At 42.7% G+C, this 14,478-nt stretch overlaps 1 protein-coding gene across 1 annotated transcript in view; it reads right to left on the bottom strand.

Moving 5' to 3' along the window:
- Nucleotides 1-1,072: 1,072 nt before the first annotated feature.
- MTF1 (metal regulatory transcription factor 1) overlaps nucleotides 1,073-14,478 on the bottom strand; it is a 37,524-nt gene continuing 24,118 nt past the window's right edge. The window contains exons 8-10 of the mRNA XM_018559615.1: nucleotides 11,193-11,737; nucleotides 5,819-5,885; nucleotides 1,073-1,229 (exon numbers count right to left, since the gene is read on the bottom strand). Coding sequence (XP_018415117.1) covers nucleotides 1,123-1,229; nucleotides 5,819-5,885; nucleotides 11,193-11,737 — 719 coding nt within the window. The 3' untranslated portion in view covers nucleotides 1,073-1,122. The remainder of the gene's footprint in view (nucleotides 1,230-5,818; nucleotides 5,886-11,192; nucleotides 11,738-14,478) is intronic.

The following is a 14,478-nucleotide window of genomic DNA, read 5'->3' as shown; positions in this document are numbered from 1 at the left end:
AAAATGTATAGCCTCTCCTTCCACTGGGCGGGTTTACCTATGTTAAAAAAATAACAATAATAATAATAATAAAAGAAAGGCTCTGTGCTGATCTACCAGTTATTAAAATGGATAGCATGGGCTCTTGGATGAGCATTTGGTGAGTGTGACCAGAGATGAATGCCGAGTGCTAATGCCCCTTGACATGAAGAGGTTTAGGAAAATATCCCAAGATAGTCCTTTGGCTGATTTCTACTTAGAAAACCCACCAAGGCTGATATTGGCACCTTGTAGTAAGGAATCCCCAGGAACACATGGGGAGGGGTTTTCTGGGCCCTGGAGGGATAAGAAGTCTGAGATGTCTATAGATGATGGTGTCCAAGGTTGTAATTCCATAGGGTTCAGTAAGTGTCCACTGCTGCCTTCACAGGGTGGCAAAGGAGTGGCTACAGTGTCACGAAGGGATGGCTCAGTCTATGGTTTGGGAACAGAACAGGCTCTGAAGAACATATTTTGGCCTTGGTGGAATCCTCTTTTACAGTCTCTACAGGCACACTCAAATCATGGAATTACAGAAAGGAGTGCCAGACCAAAAACACAAAGAAAAAAGTCCAAGATAAGTTTTTATTGCAGGTAAATAAGACATTTACAAACAGCCAAAGCATTTGAGAACAAAACCCCTCCTCATCATCAGGGCTCAACATAGGATAAACTTGAATGGCCTCAGAGAAACTAGGGCCCACATAGATCTATATTAGAACGAGTGTTAAACTCTCCTTATGGAGTAATAATTGTGGAGCTGAAATGGGTATACCGGTTCTAAAATAGATCTTTGTGGTCACTATTTTCTCTGCAGCCATCCAAGTTTATCCTGTATTGAGTCCTGATGAAGGGGGAGTGGTTTTGCCCTCAAACACGTTGGCTGGTTTTATAGGACCTTTTTACCAACATTAAAAACATTATCTTGGACTCTTTCATCCCTTTTAGGTCTTGCGCTTCTTTCTGTAATACTATGATTTGAGCTACCATCTGGTACCCATTGACAGAAGCCTTGTTGTGTGGTAGCCACCCCGCCAGAGCTATTGAGCTTGCTTGAAGTTTTTCCTTCATCTGACTGCACGTTTGAATAGTCTCAGTGCCTCTTTAAATAGGTTGTTCCGGAGCTCTGCAGGCACACTGACACTGGCAAGACTCTTCTTGTTTTATAATGATGACAGGAACGCTCAAACCAACCTGCAGTACAGCATTGCCTGGAAACACAAACAAAATATATCATGTTACAAAATAGGAATATCTGATGGACATTTCCACCATTTTCAGTACAATTGCTGTATAACCCTTCAACCACACAATTAATATAAGTCCCTGTAAATGGGGCCAGATGAATGAGTCTCATGAATTGCTCCATAAAGACCCTTGCAGTCTTCTGCGGGTGGGAGGCGCTGTACATTACAATGACAGATGGTCCCGCCTGCTGATGTTCGCAGGCCATTCGCAAGTAATCACACAAGCTGCAAATACCTGTGAACAGTCGCACCTGAATGCCACCAGTGCGTCCAGGTGGAATTGTCCACAGGAAATCGCAGGCTGTGAGATTGATTGCAAAACAGCCAACAAACAGCTCTCAACAGTGGCAGCTGTCATTGTATCATACAGTGCCTCACTCCTGCAGCAGATCGCATGAGTCTTGCAAGGAATTCATGAAAGTCATTGATCTGGCTTTATTCGCTAGTGTGAATTGGGCCTAAAACAAAATGACAACATATTTTTACAACAAATCAACAACCAAACAATAACCAAACAATAACAAAAGTAACCTAAGACCTCATTCACACTGAGCGATTTGTAGCGCGATTTCAGCTCAATGTAGCTTGCCCAATGCATTTCAATGGAGCTGTTCACAGCTCAATGTCGTCTGTAGCTTGTAGCTCAAGCTTGTCGCTTGAACATGACCTATTTTTCGGCAGATTTCATACGATTTGGCCCCAATAGACTTCAATGGTGTAGCTCAATGTCACACAAATTTGTGCGACATTGCGCAACATTGACGCGCTACAGAAGGGTCACGTTTGCACAGAAATATAAGCAGGAACATAAGCAGGAAACAGGAAGAGGAATTAAGTCACATCAAGACCACTCAATGTAGCGGCTACGAAGTCCATGCCAAAAGTAGCGCTGCGTAGTGCGACAATATGTGCACTGTAGCTCAATGTCTCTCAAAGTGGCTCAGCTCAAATCAGTGCTGAAAACGCGCTTTTTCTGATGTAGCTCAGTGTGAATGGAGTCTTAAATCATCAAAAGAGACTGAACTGAAAAATACACACCTCTGAAAGTTTTAACACAATATAGTGGTAACTGATATGGCTTCAACAATTATACAGTGGGTATAGAAAAGAATCAGCCCCCTTTAAAATAATCACATTTTGTTGTTTTGCAGCCTGAAATGAAGACAGGCAGTTTGTTTTATCCAGCTGTATTTACTCAGTGCAACTTATAACATTCAAGTGAAAGATATAACACCAACATGTCAGAAAAAATTAAAACAGAAAATCACTGAGTTGGAAAAAAGATCACCCCTTGTGTCAGTATTTTGTTGAACCACCTTTTGCTTTAATTACAGCCTTTAGTCTTTTGGGATATGTCTCTACTAACTTTGCACATCTAGACTTTGCAATATTTGCCCACTCTTCTTTGCAGAACTGCTCAAGTTCAGGTAAATTTGATGTTGAACGTTTGTGGACTGCAGCCTTCAAGTCATTTCACAGATTCTCAATGGGGTTTAAGTCTGGGCTCTGACTAGGCCATGCAAGGACATTCACCTTTTTCTCCTTCAACCACCGTGTAGTCATTTTTTGCTGTGTGCTTTGGGTCATTGTCATGTTGGAAGGTAAACCTTCTTCCCATTGACAACTTTCTGGCAGAGGGCAGCAGATTTTCCTCAAGAACTTGACAGTATTTTGCCCCATCCATTTTTCCTTATATCCGGACAAGTGCTCCAGTCCCTGCTGCAGTGGAACATCCCCATAACAGGATATTACCACCTCTATGCTTTACTGTAGGAATGGTGTTATTTGGATGGTGAGCTGTATTGGATTTCCACCCGACATATCATTTGGTGTTGAGGACAAACAATTCAATTTTAGTCTCATCTGACCATAACACCATTTTCCATGTGGCCTCAGAATCTTCAAGGTGTATTTTGGCAAAGCTCAGCCGTGACCGCATGTGGCCTTTCTTGTGGAGTGGCTTTATTCTTGCAACCTTGCCATACAAGCCCCATTTGTGGAGAATTTGTGATATTGTTGTCACATGCACACAATGACCACTCTATCATAAAATCCTGCAATTGCTTCAGAGTTGCTGTAGGCCTCTTGGTAGCCTCTCTGACCAGTTTCCTCCTGGCTCTTCCATCCAGTTTGGAGTGGCGTCCTGATCCAGGGAGGGTCTGTGTTGTACCAAATACCTTCCACTTCACTATGCTTCTAGGCATTGATAAAGCCTTTGAATTTTTTTTTTTTTATCCATCTCCTGACTTGTGCCTGTCCACAACTTTATCCCGGACATCTTTTGACAGTGCCTTGCCACCCATAGTGATTGTTTGCTTCAGTTGCACACCAGGGACTGAAATGCTCCAGGAAAGCGCTTTTCATGCTGAGCTATTTGACATTCAGCTATGGTCATTTTAAATGGCTTTGCGTGCCATTGAGAAGGTGATTAGCTACATCTGATTGAGTGTACAAGTCATTTTTAGGAGGACGCAATCCTTTATTTCTGACATGTTGGTGTTATATCTTTCACTTGGCTGTTATAAGTTGCACTGAGTAAATACAGCTGGATAAAACAAAAAACTGTTTCTGTCTTCATTTCAGGCTGCTACGCTTTAAAATGTGATTTTAAAAAGGGGGGATGATTCTTTTTTTTTTACATATGGAAAAATTGTAAAGAAGTTCCTGTGCAATCAAGAATCTAGAGTCACCTCATGAGAACTTTTTCAAATATAAACACAAGAGGAATTAAACAGGGCAAAACGGGCCGGTTGCTCAGTGCAATAGATGAATGAGCCATGGGCAAGATCACACCCTGCTCCACCCACTAATCAATATGAAAGTCTATTTTGGTGAAAGCATTAACCACATCAGGACCACAATACATATACGAGTCAATCAAAAAGTAATGCCACAATGTCTGTAATTTGAGATCTATTAGCGTGACTGTGAATGTTCATGTACCAGGTTATAAAGGTGTCCTTACACCACTAATGTATGCTTTTCTTTTTCAAATTGAGTGATTAGAACCATGGATTTGCTGCTAAAACAACGAGCTGTAATTGAATCGCTGGCAAAAGAGCTTTGCGCACCTAAGAAAATCCATAAATCGGCTAAAGAGTGTTTATGGGAACGCTGCAGTGGACATTAGCAATGTGCGGGGTTGGGTGAAGAAGTTTCAAGAAAGAGAAACCGGAATTCTACTACAGCGTCACCATAAAACATTTTTTAGCTGATTAGGTGCACAACCCTCTTTCACCAGAGATTCAATGACAGCTCGTTGTTTTAGCCGCAGATCCATGGTTCTAATCACTTGATCTGAAAAAGAAAAGCATACATTAATGGAGTAAGGACACCTCTATAACATCGTACACAAGCATTCACAGTCACTAATAGATCTCAAATGACAGATATGGAGGCATTACTTTCCGATTGACCCTCGTATAAATGGCACAGCCCTGAAGTGGTTATACCAAGAACATGGCTCCTGCATCCGAGATCTAGGTACTGTTTTTTACAGCCAATGGTTGGCCTAATCGACCTGGCAAATTAGGCGGCCGCGAGGCCTAAGGCGACCGCCTAATTAGAGAGCCGCCTCTGGTCACGTGCCAGCTGTCAAGGTCTCGCGTGCCAGGCTGGGCACGCGTGCCGGGGGTTGCTGACCCCTGGCCTAATCATTTGAATGCAGCTTCAGAGTGCACCAATAGGGGTCAATAGGTGACATTGGTGGTCTAATAGACCCATGATGTCCCCATAAAGAGGACCTCCTCTGTACCATCACATAGGGGGCTTGTTAGCATAATACTGTTAACACAATAAAGTCTGCAAGCACTGGATTAGCTACAGCACTGGCTCTTTTACAAAGCAGCTTCTGTTACATTAGGGGATCAGCATGCCCTAAGCCCACTATGTTAACCAAATATGATCTCCCCACAGATGATTTGCAGTCAGTGCTCCATTGTACTCAGACAAGTTTCTCCAAAATTTTATATAAAGTGCACTTATCCTTCTGGCTGACCCAACGAATCTCACCCTCCCACGGCACAGATGCATAATTGCCGAATTCCGACGGGCCTGGCCTCCATTGTTTGTTTACATCTTGCGGCAAAAGTCTCCCTCTCCTGGCTGCACTTGTGCAGTACAGCCCCATAAAAGTTGATGAAGGGGTGTACTGTGCTATATATTAACTGAATAATATACTGCATGTATTCAAAGTTTTTGAAAAACTATCCATAGTTATTCTTTATGTTGTTCTTCAACATGCTGGAATGCCTAGGAAAGGGGTAATCAGAGTGGAATAAAGGATTTATGATAAATTTATACATGGATTTATAAAAAATATTTAAAGCACAAACATGTTTAAATTGTATACGGTGCCTGGAGGTGGTGTGAGTGCTTGGTAGATCCCTTTAAATTAGATCTCCTGGATGGACTGCAATAGCCAAAGTCACAGCTGCAGTATATTCAGCTAGGAAGAACATGCCGTAATTCTTGATATTCTTTGTATCCTCACCAGCACAGAATGAGATGCAAAACCAACGTAATGCAACAATATATATCATAAAACAACGTACCTGATGTGCTTGTCAGTGGGACTGTATTAGTGAAGAATACCTTCTCCACCTTTGGAGGTTGCTGCTGCTGTAAACAAGAAGAAAATAATTAACAAGAGAAGAAAAAGCCAGGACAATAAGAAAGGGAGTGCATTAGAGGTGCACCGAAATGGAATGTTCAGACCGGAAATGAAATTCTTTTTTCTAACCTTTTTAAAATTATTTTTTTAATGTTTAATTTTATTTTCCACTCTGTCAGGGACTCGGGGGAAAATATCAGGGTCTAAATAGACCCTGATATTACTCTTTTGAAATCCAAAAAGAGATTGAGGACACAAAGTCCTAAATCTCTTTCTCTGCAGCCCCAGTTATGAATGAACAGGAATCCTCTATACCCTTGGTTCTCAACTGGTGGGTCGTGTTCAGTGGGTTGCCGCATGCCTTCCACTTTTCTCCTCAGCCTCCCCCTAGCGTAGCATTGTCAGTTCTCGCACCAACCAGTCATTTAAAATATGCTGCCCAGCGCCGAGTGTCAGCTTGAGGTGGGGTGGCCTGGGGCTATGGCCGCGAGGGAGCTCCATCCATACATGTATTGCTTAACCTCTTGCCGTCCTCCCGTAGTAAAAAAATGGACGGACGGGACTGCTGCATTGGCGGGTTGCCGTTGCCAGACGGCATTTTTTTTCTGCTCGCGCGCCCCCTAGCGGGCACGCACGGGCAGAAAATACCCGACCAATGCAAACACCCGGTAACGGGTGTTTCACATATAGGCGATCAGCGGCTCCATAGCCCGCCGATCGCCTATATGTGCTCGTTCGGAGATCAGCTCCTTACTGATCTCCGTCCGGGCTGTGAATGCAGAAGTGATGTGTATTACATCACTTCCGCATTCACCTGTCAGTCACCTGGCTGCTATAGCCAGAGAGAAGAAGCTGATGAAGCAGATCTCTGCTTCATCAGCTTCTTTTGGGTTCCACAGGTGACATTAGGGGTCCTAGAGACCCCTAATGTCTCCATAAAGAGGACCTGTCAGTGTGCCTTTGCTATTATATAGGGGGATTGTTATCCCCCTATATAATAGCAATAACAATAAGTGCAAAAAAATAAATATAAATAAAAATAAATAAAAGTAACATATAAAAAAGTAAAATAAAATAAAAGTCACATATAAAAAAAGGGGAAAAAAACCCCCAAAATGTTTAACTCCCCCACCCCCACGTTTACGCGCCTATAAACGTAAATACGCGTCCGGTGCCCCAGCGCGCAAAAATTACAATTGCGCTACACATGTTACATATCGCCGCGAACGTCGCAGTGAGAGCAATCATTTTAGGGCCATCAATCACTGATAACACTAAACTGATGAGCGGTAACAGCTTTTAAAGCGTCGCCTATGGCCAATTTTGGATATTATCGTTTTTTGAGGTTTTGCGCGCGCACGCAATTTTAAGGCTTGACATGTTTGGTGTCTTTTTACCCGACGTGACCCCGTCTTTTATATTTTACCAAAAAATTGGGTAATAATAAATGTTTTATCATTTGATATAGGGGAAACTTTTTTTTTTTAAATTTCGGTAATTTTTCCTTAATATAGTAAAAAAATAAAACCCCCAGTGGTGAATAAATACCACCAAAAGAAAGCTCTATCTGTCCCCAAAAAAATGGTATAAAATGTATTTCAGTACAGCGTTGCATGACAGAATAAATGTCAGTCAAAGTACCGCAGAGCTGAATACTGAAAAATGGTCTGGATGGGAAGGGGGTTTAACACTGCGGATGTCAACTGGTTAAAGCTCGCTCGCATATCCTGTAGAGGTGCCCGGACCGGAGTGACGTCATATTATGGCTCCCGACACCTCTACAGGGCATGAAAGGGAGCTGTACAAGCAATGCGCATATGGATAAAGCTCAATCACAGCACAGTAGCCCACAATGGACACCAAGCTGAGGATCCACAGGTAGGGAGATCTTACAAGTAGGAAAAAAATAATGTTTGTGTGGTTGAGAATGTCTGTGAGTGTGTGAGATTGTGTCTGTCGTCGTGTGTGTCTGTCAGTGTTTTTGTGGGCCCGTTCAACTAGTGCAGTGTGTTACTTGAACGGTCCTGTGTGATTATCGCACTGTACCAGGCAATCCCACCTACTACGCATTCTAGTGTCGGAGGTGCATTGAGTTGCCATTTATTTGAACGGCACCCCAAACGCACCTCCCACCCACAGTTCAATTGCCCGCGGTACCGCAATGCCATGAGTTCCATTGCAGTGCAACTTGGGTCATGACTTCATGACCAAGGACAAATGTGGGTCCAGAAGTAACACAGGCTGAGAACCAATGCTCTATACTGAGTGTTCCTGTCCCTTCACTCATTGTGATTATAGTATGAGTTACTATGTCCACAATCATGATGTAGAGCACTTCCTGTTCATTCATAATTGGAGACACAGTAAGCATACTATGTCCTCAATTATTTACAAACACTCAGGGATTAGTTGATCGTTGAGTGCTTGTACCCTGCTCGCCATCCTGACTCGCTGTCACAGGATGCTGAGCAAGTGGTGCGGGGAGGAGAGCTCAGCTTCCTGTGACACCGCTCTCCTTGCCACACCACCAGGTCTGACTCCTGTGACAGCCGTCTCTACTCCACTCGACCTCCTGAAATCTTCTCTCCTCCCCGCTGGACGCTGCTCTTTGTCAAAGGGGACACAGAGCAGTGCCCGGCAGGAAGAGAAACTACAGATGCAGAAATAATTTTGTTTTGGCGGAAAATGCGGTGCATTTTGCCCAAAGTACCATTTTCAGCAGAAATGTTTCGGCGGCTGACATTTCGGTGCATCCCTCGAATGGAGGTATTTTCTCAGACACATATCTTGGTGATGTATTAAAGAACAAGTTCCCTTTTAGTGTCACACTGCCTTTCTTCTGAAAACATGCCTGTCAGCTCCGCTTCTTAGTTTATAAGTGTGCCACAGTCAATTCATTCCTATGGTAAGCCATATTGCTCAGGAAGATGGGTATGAAGCTAATCCATAGGAATTGATGTGGCTGGGGTGCTCAAGTGCACCAAGAAGAAAGGACTATTTTGTTCACACCATCTCCAGACGCGTTTCTGAAAAAGAGGATGTGTGCTGTCTTGATCCGTTCTGGTGCGTTTTTGGTTTCAATTGTATTTCTAGTGCATTGCGCTGCATTTGAATGCGTTTACATTTTGGTGAGTTCCAGACCAGAAAAAAAAATAATGTATGCAGTACTTTTTTTTTTTTTAAACATTCTGGAAATGAACACAATTGTGTTACTAGTCTCACTTTTTAACATAGAAATAGGACCATAGGAATGAATGGGTAGGTGATTTTTAGACCTGACAAATAGGGCTGCAACAACTAAATCGATTATAATCGATGATTGAAAAAGTTGTCAACTTTTTCAATCTTCGAATAATAGGCTTCCGATAAGTTGGCCCTGTTCACGGCTCCACACGCCGCGCGCCGCACCTCCACCTCACCTCACACTCGCCACTGCCAGATCCGCCTGCCCGCATCTACACCTCCTCACCGCCCGCCCACATCCACGATCGGCACAGGGACAAGGGGAGCAGAAGTAAGGAGGAGCAGGTGTGGGAGGATGACAACCGCCGACAGACAGTCCCGATCTCAGAAGCAAGTTGCTGGAAGACTGCTCAGGTAAGCCTGCACTCCCCCCCACACATGGTGCTCTATAATGTATTGCTGGGATTTGTATTCCTCTATAGCTGATGGTACATTGTGCTGTTGCTCTATAGCTGGTGGTATTCTGCATTGCGCTGTATAGAGGACTACAAATCCCAGCAATTATACAGCGCAATGCGGAATACCACCAGCTACAGAGGACTGCAAAACCCAGCAATAGTACATTATACAGCGCAATGTAGAATACCGCCAGCTGTACTATTGCTGGGATTTGTTGTATTCCTCTATAGCTGGTGGTATTCTGTATTGTGCTGTATAATGTACTATTGCTGGGATTTGTAGTCCTCTATAGCCGGTGCCATTCTGCATTCATTGCTGTATAATTTTACACTTTCCATTTCACTATATTGCACACCACACTTTTTTTTTTTTTTCTTTTTTACTTCCACCGCTCAAAGCTTGCTCCTGTGATGGACTACAAATCGCAAAACAAACTAGTAGTCCCATCACTGGAGCCATTTTTAAAAATGTATTTTAATTTTTTATCCGATTAACCAATTAATCGAACTTAATAAATCGGCTAACTAATCGATCTTGAAAATAATCGTTAGCTGCAGCTCTACTGACGAAACACATTCTGGTCTGAATCTGGCCTGGAGATGGTGTGAACAAGCCCTAAAATAAAGGCAGTGCAACACCAGGCAGGGCTGGACCATCGATCAAGCTTAGTATTAAAGAGAGCAGGCTCTAAGTAGGAGATTTATTAAAAGACAAGCTCCATAAAAGTGAACTCGTCCTTTAAAAATGTGTAGGGACTCTGCTAGCAAGAAATAAAAGCACAAGTATCTGCTCTGTAACTAAACTACTTCCTGCAAGCTGATCCGACAAGCAACGCAATCATTGCACACGAGCCTGGGAAATGTGCCAGGTTTAGCTGCATTCTCCTAGACAAATAGAGCATAGCCTGGATCACACCACCCCAACCTCACCCAGTACAGGGTAATAGGTTTATGACTCCACCCCAACATTGCTATTAATCATGCCCCTTCCCATGAAAAATTAGAGGTAATTACCATCCATAAACTTACAATTTTTATCTAAACTACAATACAACAAAAACATATCTGAATGATTTGGTACAGTATTTTAAAAGATTGAACTGAATGATTTAAAAAAAAAAAAAAGACCATTATAAAGCCACCACATTTATAAATAAAAGAACATTTTTCAGGTCACCCAACTGCTACCTTTTTCTATGGAATCAAAAATGTAACAGCATATGTGTGCGACAATAGTCACTTCGCTTAAAGAGACCTGTCGCCATAAGCCCCGAGACTGCAATATTTGCTGGAGTTGCTGAAATCACATCCGACTCAGAGCTGTCACTAAAATGACTATAGTATTCACGCCTTCCCCAGCAGCTACAGAGAAAGGTTTTGTGGGGAGGTGAGAAGAGCAGCGGAGGAGCTGTGCCAGCATAGAGGATAATTAGACACTGATAGAAGAGGAGTGGGCTATGACATGCAAGGAGAAGGGACTGTGCTAGGGAATTGACTCTTCCTGGATTAGTCACGTTAAGAGGCACATTGCAATTGAATAAAATATAATTTATAGAGAAGAAAAACACTGCAAGCATTTAAAATTAATTTTTCTGTGTTTTTGTCTGCCATTTTTGAAGTTGATGACAGGGTCTTTTTACAATAATGTTATAAAGAATGCTGTATGATACTTACAGAGTGATCTTGATTCGCAGCAGTCCTGTTTAAAATCCACTGCAGATTTTGCTCATCCACAACTAAGCCAGATTGCAGCAAGGCAGTTCTAGGAGTCTGTGTTATGCTTATTGCAGGGTTGCTGCTCAATACAGTGTTGGCACTGGAAACTGCAGCCTGCACCAGTGTTGGTAGAACAGTCTCTAAAGAGGTTCCTGGAGGCAATGTAGGGCCAGCAACCACAGTCAAGTTTTCTACTAAAGTTTGTGAGGTCTGTTGGGTTAAGAAGTTGTCCTGGGTGGCAGAGATTTGGCCCCCATTATGGATAGGCACTTTTAGAGGCTGAGAAACAGTGCATGACACAGAGCTTGTTGACCGAGTCCCACATCCAATGGTTCTATGTGGCAAAGACAAAGAGGTTATGCCAGGAGTAGTCTGTAGGGTATCCTCCGACACAGCTGGAGGATTCACCAGAGGGGTCGCCAGAGGTGGTGGAGGTTCAGTAGCACTGGTCTCTGCTGGGTCCAAAGCTGGCGGGTCTGAAGCCCAGGTTTTTAACAGCACTTCTAGGGAAGAGAGGTACATAAGAATATAAAACACAAGTACCAAAAACAACAATGTGATTAACCATTACAGCTACCAATACAGAAAACAATTGTCAGATATCAGTCCATGTATAAGGTGCTCTTATCACAATCAATGTCAGAGTCAGCATTTCCTCACAGTCCATATTTTATGCACACCACTAAGCAAACTTAGAACCCACTTTCCTCCAGATTATTTTTTAGCATACCATAACAAAACAAAGGTAAATATCAAAAATTTAGATACCTGGAGGACCATGTTGCCAGTAGGCTCAATTCACTAAGAGTTAAATACTGCATGAAGTTTTGAGGTAAAAGAACATGCATTATTTGACTTTTAGGTATACAATGTAATTAAATCTATGAGTTATATACCGAATGAGATATTTCTTCAAAACATGCGGTATTTATCTCATATTTTGGCTTTTTTTTCACCTTTATTTTTTTGTTCGTTCCCAGTAAAAAAAAGAAAAAAAAAGGCACATCAGTGCAGCCGATCACACCTATAACATTAAAAACCAGCCAAGGCATATAAAAAAACGCTTTTTATTTGGTCCCATTCCTGACTTGATGGCATTTTTCTTTGTATCCTACTTTGAATTAACTTACCATATTTTTCGCTCCATAAGACGCACTTTTTTCCCCCCAAAAGGAGGGGGAAAATGTGCCTGCGTCTTATGGAGCGAATCCCGACGCCCGAGACATGCAGTTTCGGGCGCGTAGTGGGAGCCACTGCTCGTTTAATACGAGTGATCTAATGAGATCACTGGTATTAAAGCCGAGCAGCGGCGGCGGCGATCAAGTTCAGCAGTAGGAGCCACTGCTCTTTCAATACGAGTGATCTAATGAGATCACTCGTATTAAAACCGAGCAGCGGCGACGATCAAGATCACCATAGAGCAGACGAAGAACGGACTTTCTTCGTCTGCTCTGTGTGATCACTGAGACGGTGGCGCTGTAATCACAGCGCCACCTGTCTCAGCGGTCACTAACTGCAGCTTCTGTCACAGCTTCTGTCATAGAAGCTGTGACAGAAGCTACGGTCTGTCGAGTGCTCCATAAGGCGCGCCGGACCTCCCTGCGTCCTATGGTCCGGTGCGTCTTATGGACTGCAAAATACGGTATATCCCAGCAATGTGTTCTGGAATACATCCTTTCCCTCAAATTGGAGGGTATGACTACTTTCGCACTGCCACAGGCTGACAGATTCCAAATACCGACTGCCTCAGCCAGGTGATATTTGCAGATATTTCTTTTTTTTTTAAAGTGAATTGACTTTCATGTATTTTATGCAATATTTATCTCATATTTTACAGTTTTTATGCTTTCTCATGTTCGTTATTTACTTTCTAAATTAATTGAACATTTTATTATGACATGCAATTTTTTACGTGGCCTGAATATCACTTAGGCAAATTAGCTATAATTTTGCGCTGAAGTTGCTAGAGGGCCAGACCATTATAAATAGGGAAGCAGGTTGTTTACCACGACAGTAGAAGTGATTTTTTCAGAAGATATGGGTAAACAACGCGATGTAACAGCCTTTGAACGGGGGATGATTGTTGGCGCTCGGAGCCATGGATCAAATTATCAGCAAAATTCATTCAATGTTCAAAGAGCAGCTGTTGTTAAAGTGTTTAAAGACTGGACTGTCAGCCGAAAATCTGGGTCTGAACGTGCAAATTGTGGCCGTCAGCGACTAGTCAATGTTAGGGCCGAACGGAGAGTGGCAAGCCTGGTACAAGACAACAGAAGGACAACAGTGCAGTGGTAGCCAATGCGCCTTAAAAATTACAGCTTTGCTGCATTTGTTTGTTGCCCTAACATACACTTTAAAATTAAAAGGGTGCAGTAAGTTTGCATGTAAGAAAAAGCAGGGAGGTGCAGCTGCAATAGGACATGAAATAGAATTGGAAATAATGTAAAACCCGTAGAAGAACTATATGCAAGCTCACTCAGTTTTAATTAAATTTTTCACTAAATATTGGGGTTTAATAAGGAGTTGCGCTAATATTGCAACTACCACCATTTTATTCTATAGGTCTTGGCATTCAGAAAATATATAATGTTGGGGGGTTTTAAGTAATTTTCAGGCCTAAAACGTGGAATATAACATGGGTACAAAAAATGAAAAAAAGGCCTCAGTCATGAAGGGGTTAAGCAGTATGCTTAGGGTCGTTGTCCTGCTGAAAGGTGAACCTCCAAACCAGTCTCAAATCTCTGGCAGACAAACTGGTTTCCCTCAAGAATTTCCCTTGGTGTTCTCGGAGTGATGAGGTCTTGGGTTTGCATCAGACTTTGCGTTTTCCTTGAAGCTCAATTTTAGTCTCATCTGACCAGAGTACCTTCTTCCTTAGGTTTGGGGATTCTCTCACATGCCTTTTGGATAACAGCAAAACACGTTTGCTTATTTTTTTTTCCTGTAAGCAATGGCTTTTTTGTGACCACTCTTCTATGAAGGCCAGCCCTGTGGAGTGTACGGCTTAAAGTGGTCCTATGGACAGATACTCCAATCTCCGCTGTGGAGCTTTGCAGCTCCCTCAGGGCTATCTTTGGTCTCTTTGTTGCCTCTCTGATTAGGGCCCTCCTTGCCTGCTCCGTGAGTTTTGGTGGGCACCCCCCTCTTTTGGTTGGTTTGTTGTGGTGCCATATTCTTTCCATTTTTTAATAGTGGATTTAAATGGTGCTCCTTGGGATGCATAAAGTTTAGAATATTTTTTTTT

This window comes from Nanorana parkeri, unplaced genomic scaffold (genome assembly GCF_000935625.1).
Source record: "Nanorana parkeri isolate BGI_ZX_2015 unplaced genomic scaffold, ASM93562v1 scaffold406, whole genome shotgun sequence".
NCBI classification, from domain to species: domain Eukaryota; kingdom Metazoa; phylum Chordata; class Amphibia; order Anura; family Dicroglossidae; genus Nanorana; species Nanorana parkeri.
This window is presented reverse-complemented; position numbering and strand designations above follow the sequence as displayed.